The 22,782-nt window shown below is 41.8% G+C and overlaps 1 protein-coding gene across 3 annotated transcripts in view; it reads right to left on the reverse strand.

The window, feature by feature from the left end:
- LOC140210390 (RNA-binding Raly-like protein) overlaps nucleotides 1-22,782 on the reverse strand; it is a 1,435,753-nt gene that overhangs the window by 796,311 nt on the left and 616,660 nt on the right. For all 3 annotated transcript variants that reach the window (XM_072279313.1, XM_072279310.1, XM_072279311.1), the window contains exon 3: nucleotides 15,563-15,835. In XM_072279313.1, coding sequence (XP_072135414.1) covers nucleotides 15,563-15,818 — 256 coding nt within the window. In that variant the 5' untranslated portion in view covers nucleotides 15,819-15,835. The remainder of the gene's footprint in view (nucleotides 1-15,562; nucleotides 15,836-22,782) is intronic.

The following is a 22,782-nucleotide window of genomic DNA, read 5'->3' on the forward strand; positions in this document are numbered from 1 at the left end:
TCCACAGCCTCCAGGCACATCTTCCCACCTTTATCTATAATCGGTCTTACCTTCACTCATGTCATCCTTTTCTTCTTTACATAATTGAAGAATGCCTTGGGGTTTTCCTTTACCCTACTCGCCAAGGCCTTCTCATGCCCCCTTCTTAAGCTCCTTTCCTGCTTCCCTATATTCCTCTATAGACCCATCTGATCCTTGCTTCCTAAACCTCATGTATGCTGCCTTCTTCCACCTGACTAGATTTTCCACCTCACTTGTCACCCATGGTTCCTTCACCCTACCATTCTTTATCTTCCTCACCCGGACAAATTTATCCCTAACATCCTGCAAGAGATCTCTAAACATCGACCACATTTCCCTGCAAAAACATCATCCCAATTCACACCCGCAAGTTCTAGCCTTAATAGCCTCATAATTTGCCCTTCCCCAATTAAAAATTTTCCTGTCCTCTCTGATTCTATCCTTTTCCATGATAATGCTAAAGGCCAGGGTGCGGTGGTCACTGTCCCCCAGATGCTCACCCACTGAGTATGTTGACAGGCCGACTAGGGGGAATGCCATACTAGATCTAGTATTAGGCCTGTCAAAAAACTGTGAAAGGAATCCGTCCTGGACACACTTAACAAACTCTGCCCCAGCTAAACCCTTGGAACTAATCAGGTGCCAATCAATATTAGGGAAGTTAAAGTCACCCATGATAACAACCCTGTTATTTTTGCACCTTTCCAAAATCTGCCTCCCAAACTGCTCCTCTGTATCTTTGCTGCTACCAGGGGGCCTATAGAATACCCGCAATAGAGTAACTGCTCCCTTCCTGTTCCTGACTTCCACCCACACTGACTAAAAAGAGGATCCTGCTACATTACCCACCCTTTCTGTAGCTGTAATAGTATCCCTGACCAGTAATGCCACTCCTCCTCCCCTTCCCCCCCCTCTCTATCCCTTTTAAAGCACTGAAATCCAGGAATATTCAGAATCCATTCCTGCCCTGGTGCCAGCCAAGTCTCTGTAGTGGCCACTACATTGTAATTCCATGTATGTATCCAAGCTCTCAGTTCATCACCTTTGTTCCCGATGCTTCTCGCATTGAGGTACACACACTTCAGCCCTTCTGCCTTACTACCTTTACACTGTTTATTCTGCTTCTCTTTCCTCAAAGCCTCTCTGTATGTTAGATCTGGCTTTACTCCATGCACTTCTTTCACTGCTCTATCGCTCCAGGTCCCATCCCCCTTGCAAATTAGTTTAAACCCTCCCGAAATTGTCTTGTGATTAGGCTAATATTAAATAGTTAGGTTACTGGACAGTGTGGATCATTGAGCAGGAAGGGCCTGATCTGCGCTCTCTAAATAAATAAATTAATTCATAAAAATAAAACATGAGATCTAGTTTAAGATGCCTCTGCTTTCGGGACGATTTCCTATTATCAACCCAGTCTAATTTTGCAAGCCTCTGTCAGGTCCCCCTCAGCCTCTTCAACTCCAAGTCATAGAGTTGTAATTCCCTGGTTAAGATTTTTACTGCTATGCTGTAGGTATTTCATTTTAGCAGTTCTTTAAAAGTACTGTGTTCTGTTTCTAGAATGTTTTGGTTTCAGCTAAAAGATAAGGGGCTATGATGTTCAACTTGGGAATGCTGTATCAGCCAATCAGGTTGGTAGAATGGATTTCCCCTCATGGTCCCCTCTTGTTTCACCTTTCACCCTTAACTCATGACCTCTGACCATAGTCACACCCAACCTCAGTGGAAAAAGACTGCTTGCATTTACCCTATCTACACCCCTTAGAATGCTGTATACCTCCATTAAATCTCCTCTCAGTCTCTAGGTTCCAGGGAATAAAGTTCTAACCTGCTCAATCTTGCCTTATAATTCATGTCCTCCATTCTTAGCAACATCCTTGTAAATTTTCTCTGTACTCTTTCAACATTATTTACATTTTTCCCATAGGTAGGCTAGAAAATCTGCACACAATACTCCAAATTAGGCCTCACCAATGTCTTATAAAACTTCAATACAACATGCCATCTCCAGTACTCAGTACCTTGATTTATGAAGGCCAAAGTGCTGAAAGCTTTCTTAATGACCCTATCTACCTGCGACACCACTCTCTAGATAGATATATAGATAAATACTTTATTGATCCTGAAGAAAATTAGTGTCACAGTAGCATTACAAATGCACAGATATACAACTAGTAGGAGAGAATTAAGAAAGAATAAAAATAAGTTAACCTAAAAATAAGATGTACAGGATTTATGGACCTGTATTCCAGATCCCTTTGTTTCACCACACTCCTCAGTTCACTGTGTAAGACCTGGTTGGGCTTACTGAAATAAAAGACCTCACACTTGTCTGTATTAAATTCTAGCTGGTCCAGATCCTGCTGCAAACTATTATAGCCTTCCTCACTGTCCACTACATCCTCAATCTTCATGTCATCTGCAGATTTGTTGATCCAGTTAACCACGTTATCATCCAGATCATTGATGACGATTACAAACAGCAATGCACCAGCAATGATTCCTGCAGCACTCCACTAGTCATGGGCCTCCAGTCAGAGAGGCAACTATCTACTACCACTCCCTGGCTTCTCCCACAAATCTAGTGACTAATCCAATTTACTATTTCAACTTGAATTCTGAGCAACTGATCCTTCTTGACCACCCTCCAACCGGGACCTTGTCAAATGCCTGAGGAAAGTCCATGTAGACAGAATTGACTTGCCTTCATCAACTTTTCTGGAAATTTCATTCAAAAAACTCTACTAGATTGGTTATACATGACCTACCGTGCACAAAGCCATACTATCCTTAATCAGTCCACGTCTATCCAAATATTTGTAGCCCCCTGGTAAGCCTCAGGCTCGCTCAGCTCGCTTTCGTCTAGGGGGAGCAGCCTTCGGCCTCACCAAACTGGGTAATCAAGTTTGTGTAGATGCTGTGTGATGTACCCCACCACGCCAAATAATAGACAGTTCACCATATGCGATTAAATGATTACATTTTATAGATCTTACTGGAACTATGTAATTAATAGAGTTACAATGTAAAAGGAAAGTGAAAGGTGCCTAACTTATCAAAGTTCAACCACTTTGTGCACAACTGTTGGAGCTCAATTAATGGGGTCCTCTTTCTACTATGCGACCTCCTTGACCCGCCGCCTGGGATCAACCACAGTGGTCGACCAGACACTCCACACGAGTCTGTCCTCGTCTCCTCTCCTCGCCAAATACCCTGGGCCTCGGACTCCTGCACGGGGTCTGTTCCGTCGCCCAGCTTACAGCATCGTGTCTCCTCTCTCTGTCTCCATCGTGCCTTCTGCCCCAAAGCCCACAAAAACAATAGCTTACAGACACACAAGAAAGAATAACATCTATCCCAATTGATTAGCAAATGAATACAATTCTCTTTATCAGTAATATAACCCAAACAAGCTGCTAGAGAGAGAACCACTGTCTCAGCAGTTAATGTCACAGAGAAGCCATTTTATTTTTAACATAACAAAGAAATCATTTTATTAGCCTTAGCAATAACATAAAAGAAGAAACCTCTTACATACTTATATATCCCGTCCCTCAGAATACCTTCCAATAAATTACCCACTACTGATGTCAGGCTCACTGGCCTATAATTTCCTGTTTTATTTTGAGAGACTTTCTTGAACAGCAGAACAATATTGGTTAACCTCCAATCCTCTGGTACCTCATAAGTGCTCCATCCTAAGCAACAGAATTTCTTTTGTAACTTCTCCAGGGAAATCTTGCTCTTTCTATATTGTAGCAATCAGAACTGCATACAGTCCTCTTATCGGTAATCTAACCAATATTTTATCAAACTGTGCCACAGCCTCCCTGCTCTCATATTCTATGTTCTGGCTAAGTCATAGAGCCAGGCAGCACAGAAAAGGGCCCTTGAACAGATCTCATATTCCAGACATATACACTGAATATCACAGGGTTATCGAGTATAAAACAAACTGTACATTAAAACAGGCAGGAAGGTATCTGCATTTGATAAGCTGCAAAGGCTTCTTCACTCAGCAACGGTTAACTCTGACTTACTATTATTTCAGTAATATTTTCTTGACTGTTTGATTAAGCATTATTTGTTATTTATATAATTCATTATGGGTTATATGTAAAAGTACAAGAATGGCATACATTACTCCACCTGTCATTGTGTGCACCTCACTGAAGTAAAACTAAATGTAGATGAGTCATCCCTGGCTCCTGTGTTTTTCTTTCGATTAGTTTTACATTTTGGAGTTACAACATATAACAGTGGTGACAGGTAACTATCAAAATGAGCCCAAGATGATTGCTTACCTAAGCTGAGCATACTTTTTACTTCAGAAGGGAAGAGAGAGAGAGAGAGAGAGAGAGATGGTCAAGTTAAGAAGATCAGAACATCTCTCTTCGGAAGGGGACAGAGACAGTCAGCTTAAAAAAAAGAGACAAAAATGGAGAAAATTCAGGGTTTCATAAACAGTGAGTAATAGGCGATAATAATCATAAATTAAAAAAGCATAAGTAGCTGGTCACGTGGGAAAGATAGATACATTTGATTGCACAACAGATAACTGGGTCATGTATACTGAATGAATTGAGCAGTATTTTAAAGCAAATTCAATAGTCAATGAAAAACGGGTGCCAGTTTTGCTGAGCGCAATCAGTGGAAGAGCATACAATTTGCTCAGAAGTTCAACTGCCCCAACCAAACCAGCTGAAATGAGCTTTGCTGAAATCGTGAAAGTAATGCAGAGCATTTAGAACTGAAACCTTTGTCGATTATAGATAATTTAGATCTTGCTTCAATTTATGATCTTTCATGTCTGTCCACAGATACAAACAGACAAGCTAGCATGCTTTTCAGTAAAGAATTCTGAATAGAAATCAGGGCTGGAAACCTGGGTTCATTTTCCAGCTCCTTCACGGAGCCCACTTGCAGCTTCCTGTCTGCTAAAATTTATTAATTTTGCAATTTATAGTACTTATAAGAATATATTATTACTATATAATATGTAATGATAATAAACTTGATTCTGATTTGGAGTCAGCATTGACAGCATGTCAAACTGGACAGCATTGACGATGCGAATCTTCCCTAAAATCTGCTGCTCTCCTAGCAATACACAACATGCGCTGGAGAAACCCAGCAGGTCAGGCAATATTTCACTCAAAACATCCACTGTTTACTTCCCCCCATAGATGCTGCCGGACCCGCTGAGCTCTCCAGTATTCTGGGTGTGTTACTCGGGATTTCCAGTATCTGCAGAAAATCTTGTGAATCCGTTTTACTTTCCTAACTTGACCTTTGGAACTGCTCACAGTCAATCTCTATGGTTCTGCTGGAGGAAATAAAATCTCTTTTTGCATTTCACTGATCTATTATCTAGCATGAATTTATTCGATATGATGGCTGTGTCCTCAGAATATCTGTCAGATCATATAAGATTAATGGCAAGAACTCAAAAGGTTGGGGACAAGGAAATGTCTTTTCATGTCATACATCAGACTCTTTCAACTAATCTGCATGAACTGTCAGACACCCATTTGCATTAATCCAATTTCTAATGACCTGGCCTTCACTACCCTTGGAGGCAGAAAATTCCAAAGGTCCATTACATCTAAGAGAAGTAATTGCTGCAAACTTCAGTTTTAAATGACCAATCCCTTCTAGTTTTGTTTTGGAAATGTGGGTTTCAAACCATACTGGACTTCCCCAACAAACTACAATCAGATTCAGAATCAGAATCATGAATCACTAACTTATTATATGTTGTGATATTTGTTGTTTTGCCACAGCAATACAACACAATACATAAAGTGCACTCAATGAACACTTTATTAGCTACACTTGTACATCTGGCTGTTAATGCAAATGTTATAATTAGCAACTCAATGCATAAAAGCATGCAGGCATGGTCAAGAGGTTCAGTTGTTGTTCACACCAAACATCAGAATGGAGATGGAATGTGATCTAAATGATTTTGACTATGGAATGATTGTTGGTGCCAGACAGGGTGACTTGCATATCTCAGAAGCTGCAGATCTCCTGGGATTTTCACATACAACAGTCTCTAGGATTTTTCAGAGAATAGAGTGAAAAACAACAAAAAAAAAATTCAGTGAGCAGTGAGCCAGTGAAATGGCTTGTTAATGAGGGAGGTCAGAGGAGAGTGGCTAGACTGGTTGAAGCCAATAGGAAGGTGACAGTAATTCAAACAACCATGTGTTACAACAGTGATCTGCAGAAGAGCACCTCTGAACACACAACATATTGAACCTGGAAGTGGATGGGCTACAGCAGAAGGCCACGAATATACACTCAGTAGCTATTTTATTAGGTCCAGGAGGTAACAACTAAAGTGGCCACGGAGTGTGTATTCTAAATTATAATAAGAAATATATTTTAAAAATAAATAACTAGTCCAAAAGGAGAAAAACCTAGTGAGGTAGTGTTCATAAGTTAATTATGCATGCATAATTCTGATTGCAGGGGGAAGAAGCTGTAAATGAAATATGGAGTATGTGTCTTCAGGCTCCTATACCTCCTCACTGATGGTAGAAATGAGAGCAGGGCATGTCCTGGATGGTGGAGTCTTTCTTGATGGATGGCGCCTTTCTGAGGCTTTGCCTCTTGAAGATGCCCTCAATGACTAGGAGACGAGTGTCCATGATGGAGCTGGCTGAATTTACAACCCTTGCAGATTTTTTTCTGATCCAGTGTGGTGGTCCATCCATCCAAGTGAAACATGAGAGAGGGAAATGTTCTTCTCCTTTTGTTCCTTTGCATGATATCTAAGAGGGGCCTCCCCTGTTGAACAACAGGGGTTATCAGGTGGTTTACAGCACCACACAAGCTGCTTCTGACCCCAAATGCACTGTGTTACTCAAGCAAGGACCCTGGTGCGATGCATGTCAGCCCTGTGATCCCAGTTTTAGATTAGATTAGATTATGAGGACACTCAGTCCTCGTTTATTGTCATTTAGAAATGCATGCATTAAAAAATGATACAATATTCCTCCAGAATGATATCACAGAAACACAGGACAAACCAAGACTAAAACTGACAAAACCACGTAATTATAACATATAGTTACAACAGTGCAAAGCAATACTGTAATTTGATAAAGAACAGTCCATGGGCACGGTAAAAAAAGTCTCAGTTTCGGTAAAATCAGAGTTATACAGCAAGGACAAGGGCCCTTTCAGTAATTTGAGTGGCCAATGGCCCATTAACACAGATCTGACATTAATGTATTTCATTTCCTCCACATCTCTATAAAGCCCCAGATTCTGCCACTTACTTGCACACTGAGGAGAATTTGGAGCAGCCTAAATAAGCTAGCAACCAGCATGTCTTTAGAGTGTGTTAGGAGCAGAATTCCCTTTGCCCTCATAAAGTCCTGCTCCTTCTTGGTTTGCAGATATTAGCTGTTAGTCAGAGATCCCCACACCGAAGATCAGGCTGAAATCTACACAAAATGTATAGATAGAATCAGATCAGAATCAGGTTTATATGCCATGAAATTTTCAACATGAGAAAGTCTGTAGATGTTGGAAATCCAGAGCAACACACACAAAGTGCTCGAGGAACTTAGCAGGTGAGGCACCATCCATATAGAAATAAATAACCAGTCAATGTTTGGGGCTGACCCCTCTTCAGGACTGAAATGCTAGATGCCACTTGCAATGGTAGCTCGTTCCACACTCTCACCTTCCTCTGTGTGAAGAATTTTCACCTTTCACTTCAGTCCAAAGGTCTGTCTCAGCCCAAAATGTCATCTTTTTATTCATTCCATAGATGCTGCCTGAACCGCTAAGTTCCTCCAGCATTTTGTGTGTGTTGTTGTGAAAGTTGTTGCTTTGCAAAAGCAGTACAGTGCAATTCATTAAAAAAGCTATAAAATACAATAAGGTAAATGCGAGCAAGCTCTTTCCACTGAGGTTGGGCAAAACTAGAACCAGAAATCATAGGTTAAGGGTGAAAGGTAAAATATTTAAGATAAACATGAGGGAGGACTTCTTCACACAAAGGGTGGTGGGAGTGTGGAATGAGCTGCCAGTGGAAGTGGTGAATGTGGGCTCAATTTCAACATTTAAGAGGAATTTGGATAAGTACATGGACCAGAGGGTTATTGTCCAGGGGCAGATAATGGGACTAGCAGATTTAACAGTTTAGTACAGACTAGACAGGGCAAAGGTCAGCCTCTGTGCTGTAGTTTTCTATGACTATTCTTCTGTGGCATTTACAATCACTTAGGAAAGTGCACTATAATTTGAGAATTGCACATTGCTGCATTGGTACAAATATTCAACATCCATTTGTCAGATTATTGGATTAGACATTGTGCAAAATGTACTTATCTTGCTTTCTTACCAGGAGATAGTTCAACCGATCAAGCCTATGCCAGTTCTCAGAACAGAATTGCATTGGTCCGCATCCCTCAGCCTCTCACATGCTCAATTACACACCTTCGATTGCTTTACGCTTTATCTACATAAAGGGACAATTTGCAGATGATAATCAACTTATCAGCACATTCTTGGAATGTGGTAGGAAACCAGAGCACCGAGGAAAGTCATGTAGTCACAGAAGGGACTTGCGAACTCCACACAGACAGATCCAGTTGTCAGGGTTGAGCCCAAGTCCCCAGAACTTTGAGGTAGTGTGTGTGACACCCTGGTTAAGATTTTTACTGCTGTATTGTAGGTATTTCATTTTAGCAGTTCTGCAAGAGCAGTCTGTTCTGTTTTCAGCACGTTTTGGCTTTTCAGCTAATGATAAGGGGCTAAGTTGTACAACCTAGGAGAAAGTTTTAGAGAACACTAGGCGGAGAAGTTTTTGTGACCGGCACAGGTGTGGGTCAAGGTCTTCTTAGCGTGAGCTGGGAGAAGACAGGACGGAAGATGGCTGAGGATGTTCCCTGTTGCACAAGGTGCTTTGTGCAGATGAATGGCTTCGAGGAGGAAGGACCAATACTCCCGTGGGGGTGCCCATTTGTTTCAGATAGACTTTGAGCAACATTCAGAAGGTGGAGTGTGCTTTCATGCAGACCTAAAGACAACTTCAGGATGAGCTCCAACTTACGTGAACATTTGGACCGGGTAAACCGTAATGGGCCCATTTTAATTTTTTTTCTTTTCTTTTCCCTACCAACTGTTCGATAAAGCTGAAATTTGTGAATATACTTTATTTACAATTGTATGCAGTGTATAATCTGTTATTTCTTGCTGCCAGTTATTTGCATGGGGGCAGTATTTACACAGTATTCCCACAGATCGACTTCCCGGTTTTCTTGGGACCCGAGTCATACTGACCCTAGGCATATGGAGTTTGAGAAAGGCGATTTTCTCACTGCTTGAGTCCAGTACAAGGGACTAACAAGTCTCATCTTTAGAGACACCCGGTAAAAAGAAGTTTCATGTGTAAATGAAATCATATCTTTTTCCTGGGAGAAGAGTTTTTTCATTTGATAAGTGTGTGCCATTTGATATGTAATGCCTCTAAGCACTGCTGACTGTACATCAGGTTTGATTTTGTCAACGAATGTCTGATCAGCTATTTCACTATCAATTCTATTATGAATTTTGACCTGGGTTGGGAATCTGACTTGAGAAGACATTATGCTGCTGAGACCAAAGACATTTTCTAATTTGCAGTTCATTTCTAAGTTCTCAAAATGGAGTCAGATTCTGTAAAAAATTTCTCGTATGCACAACAGAATTGTTTCTCTATTTCACATCAATTTTAGGGAATGGGAGTATGTTACAGAACAGAAACAAATCATATATCATATCAACTATAATTACCTCATTTACAGACTCAAAAACTCTCTATACTTTTTTTTTAAAAAGGACTATCTAAGTTTTTCAGATTAAAGTGACATAACTTTCCACAATGATTAAAACTGAAACACCTTGATTTCATCCACCTGCTATGTGTAGAAATACTTGTAAACTCACATTTGACTTTCTTTTGTTATTACCTAACATTGTGTCACACTTTACCAACCCAACCAACAGAACCAAAGATCCTAATGTGTGGAGACCTCAAACGAACCTCAACCACACCCCCATCACCAACCACTGCCCCCCCCCCCACACCGCCGCAACTTAAAATTTGCTCATTTCTCGGGCAGACAAAACTAAACTGTATCAAGCAGACTACACTAAACCAAACTAAACTACACTTTTATGGGTGGCAGGGTAACAGCATGCTTACTGTAACAATCTAGGGTGCCAGTTGTAAGACCAGGGTTTGAATACCACACTGTCTGTAAGGAGTTTGTATGCACTCCACATGACTGCGAGGTTACCAAAGGTGCTCCTGTTTCCTGCCATGGTCCAGACCCAGATAGCTTGGGTTAGTAAATTGTAGCCTTACTGTGTTAGTGCCAGAAGTGTGGCAGCACTTGTGAGGCTGTCCAGCACAATCCTCACTGATTTCCTTTGACAGAAATGAAGCATTTCACTGTATGTTTTGATATACATACGATAAATAAAGTTCTTTTTTTGCTTTAGTATATTATGAAACATACCTTTTTGCATAAAGTTACACCTCTGGATGCCACCTTTCAAATTCCCAAATCTCTCACTCTTCAGTTTTCCAAATAATTTTCCCCAGGACTGTGGGCTTCTTCCAATGAGCAGAATGCTCTGTGAACATTCCCATCTCTTTCCTGACCCAGTCCTACTCCTCCTTGACCCATTCCCACTCCTATCTGATTCCTATGGAAGTCACCCACTCCTCCTTCCCTATTCCCATCCCTGGCACACACCTCCTGGGCCCACCACCACTCCCTCCTCAACACACTTGTACCTTCTCCCTGCTTTTCCCCATCACCCCTCTCTTTCCCCCTTCCACATCCTACTCTCACCCCCTCCTTTGCTCACTCCCATCCATCTCTCGACCTACTACAATTCCCATTATCTCCACAATCCACAACCGTGCTGCTTCCTGCTCCCTCCCACTCCAATCCTATCCCTCCTGGGCCTATCAACCACGATCCTCCCTTGAACAGTCCAATCCCTGCCTTTCCCCAGTCCACTCCTATCCCTTTGTCACCTTACTGATAGCCCTCCTATCAGCTTCCCCAATCCCTGTCTAGTGTGTTCATCATGAAGGGATAGTTCAGAGCACACCAGGAAGGTAGCATGCAAGATACTCAGATGAAAGTTATTGATAACTCTGCTTGTACAGGATGTGAACTCCTCCCATGTGGGACTGGCTAACTGAGCGGCAGAGGAATAACCTATTAACTTCCACTACATCTCCCCTTCTTGAAAAATAAACAAAAACTAAGGTTAGGGTATGTACTCTATGTACTTCCTGAACTGCATTAAAATTATAGTCACTGAATATAGACTATTGGAAGGCCTGGATAGAGTAGCCTTTCAATATTCGATAGGTTTCAATAAGATCCCCTCCCAGTCTTCTAACCTCTTGGGTGAACAACTGCAGATCATTTACGATGATTAAAAGGTGTATTGAAAGGCCTAGATTGAGTGGTGTGAGGTGGGATGGAGATACATCTCTACCAAAGGAGGTGTGAGGTCACCCTTGGCCAGCCTGCAGGTCACCCTTGGGCAAAGTATAGTACCTGCTTAGCCCCCTGATCAGTCACACGAGGGCATGGGAGTAGGTGGTGAATAGTCGTATGAGCAGCTGGTGCATGTTACAAGTCCTGGTTATGTGAATACTGACACCAGGCAGACAATCTCTGAAGAGCATCGATAATGGCTGGGGTCACCCTTCTTGTAAAGACACTGCCTAGAAGAAGAAAATAGCAAACTATTTCTGTAAAAAAAGTTTGCCTGGAGCTATCATGGTCATGGAAAGACTGTGATCACCTACGTCATATGACACGGCAAAGTGTTAGCTGTGAGGAGGATGCTAAGAGGATGCAGGGTGACTTGGATAGGTTAGGTGAGTGGGCAAATTCATGGCAGATGCAATTTAATGTGCATAAGTGTGAGGTTATTCACTTTGGTAGCAAAAACAGGAAAACAGATTATTATCTGAATGGTGGCCGATTAGGAAAAGGGGAGGTGCAACGAGACCTGGGTGTCATTATACACCAGTCATTGAAAGTGGGCATGCAGGTACAGCAGACGGTGAAAAAGGCAAATGGTATGCTGGCATTCATAGCAAGAGGATTTGAGTACAGGAACAGGGAGGTACTACTGCAGTTGTACAAGGCCTTGGTGAGACCACACCTGGAGTATTGTGTGCAGTTTTGGTCCCCTAATCTGAGGAAAGACATCCTTGCCATAGAGGGAGTACAAATAAGGTTCACCAGATTGATTCCTGGGATGGCAGGACTTTCATATGATGAAAGACTGGATCGACTAAGCTTATACTCGTTGGAATTTAGAAGATTGAGGGGGGATCTTATTGAAACATATAAAATCCTAAAGGGATTGGACAGGCTAGATGCAGGAAGATTGTTCCCAATGTTGGGGAAGTCCAGAGCGAGGGGTCACAGATTGAGGATAAATGGGAAGCCTTTTAGGACCGAGATTAAGAAAAACTTCTTCACGAGAGTGATGAATCTGTGGAATTCTCTGCCACAGGAAACAGTTGAGGCCAGTTCATTGGCTATATTTAAGAGGGAGTTAGATATGGCCCTTGTGGCTAAAGAGATCAGGGGTTATGGAGGGAAGGCTGGTACAGGATTCTGAATTGGATGATCAGCCATGATCATACTGAATGGCGGTGCAGGCTCGAAGGGCCGAATGGCCTACTCCTGCACCTATTTTCTATGTTTCTATAACAAATGAATGAGATAGAGTGGACATAGGGAGGATGCTTCCAATAGTTGGAGGAGTCTAGGATCAGAGGGCACAACCTCAGAATTCAATGTCCGTTTAAAACAGGGATGAGGAGGAATTTCTTTACCCAGAGGAAGGTGAATCTGTGGAATTTATTGCCACATGCAGCTGTGAAGGCCAAGTCACTGGATATATTTAAAGCCGAGATTAATAGGTTCTTGATTAGCATGGTTGCCAAAGGTTACGGGAAGAAGGCAGTGGAATGGGATTGAGAGGGAAAATGAATCAGCCATGATGGAATAGCAGAGCAGACCAGATGAGCTGATTTGCCTAATTCTGCTGCCATACTACTTTCATCCCCTCCTTTGCTCACTCCCATCCATCTCCCTGCACCTCTTATAAAGTTTAGAAAGTTTAAAGCCTTGCGACAACACCAGCATCAACTTCATAGATACTGCTTGACCAACTGAAGAATGTTGTGTGTTGTTTGCGTGAAAAGCAAATTCTTCTTCTTTTATCCCAGTGGTAATAAAAGAATAACTTCAATGACTAATTCACTAACAAGTAGCCCTGCACTAGTGTATGGAGTACATGTTGCTGCTTTGTAGCCATATTCACTTCCTGCTATTATGTGTTTTCACTAGTAGAGGGCAGCCACTATATCCTGTGGCTGTGCTTTTTTGGCTGTGCCTAAGAACAGTAACTGTCCTATGCTATTCAGGGTAGCTCTGGCCAAGACTTCCAGAGGACTAAGCACAAACAGTGGGAAAAGCTTTGGCTCACTGCTGGAAATATGCAGTGAATTCAAGTAGACAGACCCACATCATAAAACCAGAAAATTGCTGGAATCATTTATTTATTTATTATTATTATTTTATTTATTATTGCTTTTTCTCTGCTAGATTATGTATTGCATTGAACTGCTGCTGCCAAGTTAACAAATTCCACGTCACATGCCGGTGATAATAAACCTGATTCTGATTCAGGTGAGTCAGCATTGGAGGAAAGAAAAAAGGTCAATGTTTCTGTCTGAATAAGGATGGTTTGGTCTGAAGCACTTCTGTTAAAGTGTCCTTGACATGCAACATTAACTGTTTTTCTTTCTCCACGGGTGCTACTTCAGATTGTGGTTGTACTTCAGATTTCCAGCATCTGCAGTTTCAATGATTTTCACTTTGAGATAGACCCAGTTTCTACCACATGAGCTAAAAATCCCAGTGTCTTACTATGACTAACAACTCAGTTATGAGCTTTGCCCTGTGATTTTCTTAGTGACACCTATTGTATCCTCATGCTTTTGCCACCCAAAGGTTCTTCGGATGAGAAGACAGAGGCATAAAGCCTATTTCTTGCAAGTCCATTAAGTGTCACAAGAACAAAGAATGAACAAAGAAAGACGAGCTGAGAGAACAAAGAAAGAAAAATGGAAAAAGCAGTCATGGTCATCTTATGCTCAGACTAGAAATTACAGAATTTTAGTGATAATAAATAATTAACCTATAAAATAACCAGATTCAATTAGTCTGACATTTGCAGCTGAAAACTAAGATGTTTCTACAAAAGTAAAGAGGGAACTATAACTGGAGGAAAATTCACTGTATATTTACATGTATGCAGTATAGGTGATAATATAAAATACAAGCAGGCATGGGAAAGTTAAAATACAAAAAAAATAACAATTCTACACCCTGATCCAGCACATTTAACCCCTTCAATTTTTTCAACATACCATTTGGCATCACATTTACATTTACACCTTTTCTTGTTCTCTGTTCACTGGGTCTTGACCCTTTATTCTCTTCCATAGAACAACTTACACCTGCATGATCACCAATATACACACATGTATTAAGCAATAAATTCTCTGGAATGGCAGACCGCTAGATCTATCCAGGACACTCAATGTATGCATTCATTCAAAACATAATCCATTAGCACTTTATGCCATTAGCAACACTGAGAAATACATTTATTCAATCCACCCTCATACCAATCATGAAGAACTTCTCTGACTAGCTGCTTCAGGCTACAAAGTTGCCAATCTTTCTATGTTGTTGATAGTATTAATGAATATTCAGTGAGTGTGTACTTCACCAGAGCAAGCTATCCAGAGTCAAGTCCCAATAGAATTGTTTCTTCAGGTGTTGTGGTAGACCCGTTTTTCTAATGGATAACTATGATGACTAATGTGTTTCTCCTGAGCCCTAATTAACTCCTTTGTTCTCAGAATGTACAGCACTTTTGTGGTCACAAATTAATATGCTGACCAGCAGTGAAAAAAGGAAATAATCAGGGGCTGCAACATCAGCTGGGAATATGTTCTCGAACAAGATGGCTTGCAGAAGAGATTTTACATATTTTTCTCTGAAAGCCTGCGAACAAGAAACTATTTCAATAAGGTTGCTTTTGACAACATCTTTGAACTCTTCAGTTCACGTGAGGATTTGGTTCTGCAATCATCTCATCACCAGTATACAATCGTAGCAACTAATGTTGAAGCCACAACATACATATTTCATGTGTTTATACCAAACTCAACTCTAAAGCAGCATTTGCACTTAATACAGGGAGAATTTTAGGGAAAGTTGAGCATGTTCAAAGCAGGCCAAACAGCCTGAGGTGATCTTGAAGCAAGAATTTAATGTTAATCCAATTTCAAATCACATTCAATCACCATTCATTCCAGACAACAGAATGCAATCTAAACGTACAAGACTGGACACTTTGACGTGAATAAGCTCTCTGTAATTCCCCTCCTTGCATGAAGCTTTGTGTTGCTACTTACCCAATGGCTGCCCAGCCACTATCCTGTTGTGCTCCCCTGCCACCGCTGCTCTGGCATTCCGTTCGAACACGTACTGCACAAAAGCGTATCCTTTGTGCACAGAGCACCCAACTATCTTGCCGTACTTCCCAAAGATGGCCTCCACATCTGCTTTCTTCACAACGGCTGTGTTTAGGTTACCAATGAAGACTCTGGAGTTGATGGACTTGGGGTCATTTTTATTGGTCACATTACTGGTCACTGACTTACTTGTCATTTTCCTTTAGAAGGAACCTGCAAAAGTATAAATCAATGTTTACCTTTTCAGTAGAGAGTGGCGTGAGCAGCCAGTAGCAAAGTTTCATTATTTTTTCTGGTGACCATGGACAAACGCTCATTTAGCTTAGGAATGGGGTGACAGAGAGAGCAGCATTTTCCCTTAGAAATCCTGAGGCATCACTCACGCCTTCATCAAATGGATGGATGGCACTGCCCACTGCTCTGCTGACTCATTGTAGATGCCATACCAGAACTCCAGACCTTCAGAGCATAAGGCAAAAGGTGCAGAATTAGGCCATTTGGCCCATCGAGCCTGGTCCACCATTTGATCTTGGCTGATTTATTATCCCTCTTAACCCCATTTTCCTGCCTTCTCCCTTACTAATCAAGAACCCATCAATTCCCGCTTTAAATATACTCAATGACTCAGCATCCACAGCTGTCTGTGGCAATGAAATCGACAGATTCACCACCCTCTGGCTAAAGAAATTCCTCCACATCTCTGTTTTAAAGGGATATCCTTGTATTCTGAGTCTGTGCTCCCCGGTCCTAGACTCTCCCAGTATTGGAAACATCTTTTCCACATCCACTCTATCTAAGCCTTTCAATATTTTATAGGTTTCAATGAGATCCTGGAGACATCAAACACTCCTCATACATTAACCCTTTCATTCCCAGGATCATTCTCATGAACCTCCTCTGGACCCTCTCCACTGCTAGCACATCATTTCTTAGAGAAGATGCTCAGAAATGCTCACAATACTCCAAGTGCAGTTTGACCAATGCCGTATAAGGGCTCAATCAAACTGGATTAAGTAAGGGAATGCCAGAAAGAGATTGTCACAATTCTTGGTCAGGGATGAGGATGGACAGAGAAATGGCTGTTGTGCAAGCAACTAGCCACTGGAGAAACTGGTGAGACTGAGGAGCAGTCCATCAGATCTACATAGGATTGGCCACACAGAGCAGGTAAACTTGTAAATTACAAACTGGTGAGACTGAGGAGCAGCCCATCAGATCTACATAGGATTGGCGACACAGAGCAGGTGAACTTGTAAATTACCCATGACAAAGGTGACCACATTTTTTCTTAAATATAGGCATTTGCTGCTTTCTTGAGCCAAAATTTCCCTAAGCTAGTTTGTAAGAAGTGTACTCCAGAGAGATGAGACTGTGGTCAACTGAAAAACAGAGCTGGTGATCACTGTCATCACAGCCCAGTCCCACATCTTTGACAAAGATCACTGGAATTCTCGGCCAATTGGATATGTTGGGAAATGTCGTCCTTGAGTCTTTCTGCAGTCTGACATGCCTCCACTCTCAGCTCAGGTTGCTAAGGGTTGCATCAGATGAGAGGGGCATGGAATCCAGCATTGCTCTCCAGAGCAATAAAAACAGAGGATTGCTGGGAATACTCAGCAGGTGAGGCAGCATCAATGGAGAGAGAAACAGAGGTCACATTGTAGGTTTTTAAGCTATCATCATTTCTAACACTGAGACATTTACTCTGCTTTGCTCTCCACACATGCTGACTGATTTGCTGAATATTTTCAGAACTGCTTTTATTTCAGATTGTACGTAGACAGACTCATTACAGACAGAAATGGAGGGATATAAACAATGTGCAGGCAGATAGAATTAGTTTAATTTGTCACAATGGTCAGCACAGACACAATGGGCTGATGGGCCTGTACTGTATTGTTCTGGGTTCTATTTCCAGAATCTAGAATTTTCTTTTGCTTTTCACTAACATTATATGTCATGCAAACAATATTTCAGAAGGGATGACATAAGTTAACTAAGCAACAGAAATACAAGAGCAGGTGGACTACTGGCTCTCTATTTTTGTTCGGATTTGGGCTAGTTAGATAGAATACACCTTTTATTTCAATCCCACCATTTGCATCACTTCCATCCTCAACAGCAAGATGAAAAGAAAAATTGATTATTCTATGCTATTACAAAGAAAAGAGAAGCACTCTTTTAGGTGGGAAGGATTAGATTGATCTTAGAGTAGGTTAAAGGTTGGCACATCGTGGGCCAAGGAGCTAGTAATGTTCTATGTTCTATATTCAAATCAGAAAAATTGTGAAGCCTGGATTGGTAGTCTGCAGCAAATAATCACTGAACTCGCAAATAGTCTGCACTGTAATCTTGGAATTAAAGGTCACCATATTGTCACCTTTGTTTACTACTATAATGACAGTGCTTTGTGTGTCTTGTCAAATGCTGTTCTGCCCATTGAACATGCTCCTTTGCTTCATTGGTATTGATCACACGTGTAGTTTCTCTTGTTTGACTTTCATTCCTTGACACACCCTCCCTTAAGCATCTGTCCACAGAAAATACGTATCCTGATTTGCCTTGCTGGTGGAAAGGTCATTCCAACTGGATGAAGATCTATCATCTGGACCTGCTTTTGATTGGTTTAGATTCAAACCTGAGAACACATCTCCAATTTTTACCTGTCCTTCTTAGGAGGAGAGGTCAGCATCTACCCTGTACATTCTGCCCTTTATTGACATCCTCCTCTCCAAATCTTTCGGGTAGATGGAGCTCGTCAGCCTGGGATCGCAGTCCATCTAAGAGAGGGAAAACTCTGATTTCAAACTCGCGCTGCCTCGTGGCCATACCCACTCATGGGAAAGGCTTCGGGAGAAAACCCTGAGGACAAATCCGGAGCTGGAGTCCCTAAGGCAGTCCGATGTTGCCTTCAACCTCGTTCTGGTAACTCCTGCGACGACACCGGTGCCAAACTGTATCGGCCCTTGCCCTTCCCTTGGACAACATCGGTGTCGTGGAGAGGGGAGACTTGCTGCATGGGCAACTGCCAGTCTTCCATACAACCTTACCCATGCCTGCGCCCTGGAGAGGACATAGCAAGACTTTCCAGGCGCAGTTCCATGGTCTCGCGAGACTAACGGATGCCAGCAGCTCTCCGGATCTAAATTTATCATTCTGGGTACAATCCTGTTGGATTATCTATAGATTCATAAAGTTATACAGCATGAAAAAAGGTATTCAACACAACTCATCCATGCTGATTAAGATGCCTTCTGAACTTGTCCCATCTTTTGGCCTTTATCCTCTTAAATCTTTCCTATTCATGTATTTCTCCCAAATGAGTTTTAAACATAATTGCACCTGCCTTTGTCAGCATCCTCTGTGTGAATACATTGCCCCTCAAATCCCCTTTAAATGTTTCTCTTCCCACCTTAGCCTCTAGTTTTAGATTATCTTACCCTGGGAAAAAGATATGACCACTCATCTTATCAATGCCCCTTTATAATCCTCCGTGTAGTTCTCCCTGCTCCTCCCCCTCCAGCCTCCTTCCTACCCAAGGCAGCTGAGGGCCTGATCAGCAAGGGAGTCAACAACATAGTAAAACTGTCCAGAAAAGGAAAGCAAACATTCTAAAAAGGACAGAATTTGGTCGTAGGAGGTGACAAAGATGGGGCACTTGAGTTAAGAATAGAAAAGGAGATGGATGCAAACAATAGAACTTCAAAACTAAAGTGCTAGTGAGCCAGCAGACAGTGTCAAGTACAAATTGGGACATGGGAAGCTGAACTTTGGACCAAATAATGGTTACAGAGGGTGTAAGACAGGATGCCACTATCCTGGAGGGTAGTGGTCCAAGTCAATCTTGAGATAGCAAGGGTTTCAACAGGGCACTGACATTGTGGGGCGGCACAGGAACATAGTGGTTAATGCAATGCTTTACAGCACGTCAGCTGTAAGACCCACCACTGTCTGTAGGGCGTTTGCAAGTTCTCCCTGTGACCACGTGGATTTTCTCCAGGCGCTCCGGTTTCCTCCCACATTCCAAAGATATACAGTGAGGGTTAGTGAGTCGTGGGCATGTTATGTTAGCACAGGAAGCTTGGTGACACTTGCAGGCTGCCTACCACAATCCTCGCTGATTTGATTTGACACAAACAATACTTTTCACTGTATATTTCGATGTGACAAATAAAGTTAACCTTTCCTGCTGAAAGTCTTGGCCCGTGAAGTTGACTGTTTAATCCCATCCATAGTGTAGATGCTGCCTGACCTGCTGAGCTCCTCCAGCTCATTGTGTGTATTGCTCTAGATTTCCAGCATCTGCAGTACCTCTTGTGTCTTCGTTAATCTTTCTTTCCCTTTTGTTGTTGAAGTGGAAGTTACAAAAGCAAGCATCTTTACACAAGTAACCCTCTCCTCCTTATGTCATTTACTGAAGATAAGTTTAACATGCTAATATCAAGTGCCTCATTACTTCTATCTCAGTTTATTGTTCATTCAACACTCTTTTCTTTATGATACTTCTCTCCTCTATGATTTATGCAGTACCTTTTGTTTAAGTGCTGCTTCTGGCTGGACACACCCCTCCGATTGGGAAACTAGCAGCAGATAATCGGCCAGGATCAGTGCGGCTTTCCAGCCAGAAGTGGCTGGCTCTGTCCCTTACAGATGGAGATGCCCTGCCTTAACTTGTTGGTCGTCAAATGCCCAGCAGCAATAGTCACACCTGTGATGGATCGCAGAGCTACCGGAAATGGTGGTACATGTTTGCTTTAAACATCTAATTAATCACTTTTCCCATTTTCAAGCTGAGCATTAAGTCAGTGCTGGATAAATGAAAATAAAAAGTATTTTGGTCATTCTAGCCAGTTTGGAGTTGGCGGATGTGTTGGGCAGTGGAATGGCATGGTACTGGGAAGTTATCACTGTAAAAATGCATCCAATGGGGAGGGAAATGAATATCCTAATGCAGGAATTCCCATTCATGGGACATTAACACTGGAGAACCATATCCATATAAGTGGATTATCAGCACCCAATTGCCCACCATTGAGAACATCTACCATAAACGCTGCCTGGGCAGGGCGAAAAGCATTATCACGCATGCATCTCACCCTAAAAATGGACTTTTACTCTCCTCCCATCTAGTAGGCGCTACAGGAGCCTCCGCTCCCACACTAGCAGGCACAGGAAGAGCTTCTTCCTTGAGGTTGTGACATTGCTGAACCTCTCATCACAGCGCTAAGCAGTATTGCATCTGTATTGTACTGTCTCAGTACTTTTATATTTGCGTGCTGTAGCACTTTTTATTCGCAGTTATTTTGTAAATAACACTATTCTTTGCATTTCTGGTCAGATGCTAAATGCATTTCATTGGGTTTGTATCTGTACTCGGCACAATGACAATAAAGTTGAGTCTAATCTAATCTAATGAAGGGATGAGTAGTTCAAAGAAGCATTCCCAGACAATAGGAAATTGATAGTGGAAAACTGCATGCTGTGGAGAGACACTTTGCATGCAGTGAAACGGAAGGCTGGCACTTTGGCTCTGCAGTGCGCAGAAGGTGACATGATACCTGTTTGGGTAGAACAGCTTGCAATCACCAGGAGTGGCAGTTATAACCGGTGGATAAGACCGGCTATTTGCCCCAGGAATCCAAGGCCCTCTGGGCTGAGTTATAGACCTCCAGTACTCCTCAATAAAGAGGAGAGAAATTCCTCCCTATATCCTGGGCAACATCACCTCAAGCACTATCATCAAAGTGGATTCCTGTCCTGTTGCGTGCAGGATCAAGCTACACCAAAACTGGAACATTAAAACAGTGATGACAGGTCAAATCTCTTTACATCTTTAAGGCAGTGAAAGGTGTTAATTCTTTTTTGCTTTACTGTTAAGGAAACTGCTACCTAAGATACTTGTACAGCGAGAAGGTCAAAGGTAAGGTAAGCAAAACTGGTCCTATTAATCAAACAACAGCCTAATTTGTTCAACTATAAGAGAAAAAAATTGATAAAAGAGTAGCCCTTTATTAGCAAAGAAATACTCGTGAATGAAATGTTGGCTGGCAAGCCAGAACAAGATCTTCTGCACTCAATGTAATTCAATGCATTAGCTTAACTGAGGTTTAACTTACTGAAGATTTAATGGGCATGAGACAATGTGTTAAAGCAAGAGCACTTACTATAATTATCTCTATGACACAATAGGCTAGTTATCCTCAGCTGTACGTTCCTCTTTTCTCCCACTTGTACACACCATCAAAATTATAGCCCTGCATTGAAAGACTGCCATGCTCTGTGAATACATGTTGTACAATGCAAGCTTAAGGGTCTCCCTGGGCCTGATTCTTTCACCCTCCCTAGCCAAAAAGGTGTTGAGGTCAGTGTTACAGTATGTTTTGTAACTCCAAAACATAAAACTGACTGAAAGAAAATGTGAAGCCAGGAGATGTGGGTCTACTTTGTTTTTTACTTTAGTGAGGCGCACACATATGACATGGTGGTGTGCGCAATTCACGTACTTTTACAAATAACCCACAATGAATTATTTAAACAGAAAGTTCTTAATCAAACAATATATTTGCAATATTACTCAAATATTACTGAAACATTAAATACACAACACTTCTCCTGCTTAGCTCTAAACTCCAACTCAATATAGAATGTATCTCAATTTATATACAGATATATAATGTATACGTATCCCGACTTCTGCAATATGAATTCATGTAGCATTGCAGAGTTTGAAACAAATGAGTCATTACTAACGATGATCATCAAACAGCTGGATTGTTGTGAAAACACATTTGGTTCATCAACGTTCCTACCAACGGAGTCATATGGCATGGAAATAGATCCTTCAGACCGCCTAGTTTATACCACCCACCTACCACCAACTTGCACAATTCCTGGAAGCACTTGAAGAGAAAAAAATTGGAGAAATCAGGGTTATGGGGATCTGGCACAGAAAAGGATCTTAAGTCAGCATAGATCAGCCATGATCATCTTGAAAGGCAGAGCAGGCTCGGTGGGGCGCGTGGCCTATTTCTGTTCTTATTTCCTGTGTGTTATATACCCCCATCCCAAACCAATGAATTGCTACACATTGATCTTGCTTACCATCTGACTGAGAGTTAGACTGTGCCAACACTGTCTAACCTCACATTACACAGCTCGCA

The sequence above is a fragment of the Mobula birostris genome, chromosome 15 (genome assembly GCF_030028105.1).
Source record: "Mobula birostris isolate sMobBir1 chromosome 15, sMobBir1.hap1, whole genome shotgun sequence".
NCBI classification, from domain to species: domain Eukaryota; kingdom Metazoa; phylum Chordata; class Chondrichthyes; order Myliobatiformes; family Myliobatidae; genus Mobula; species Mobula birostris.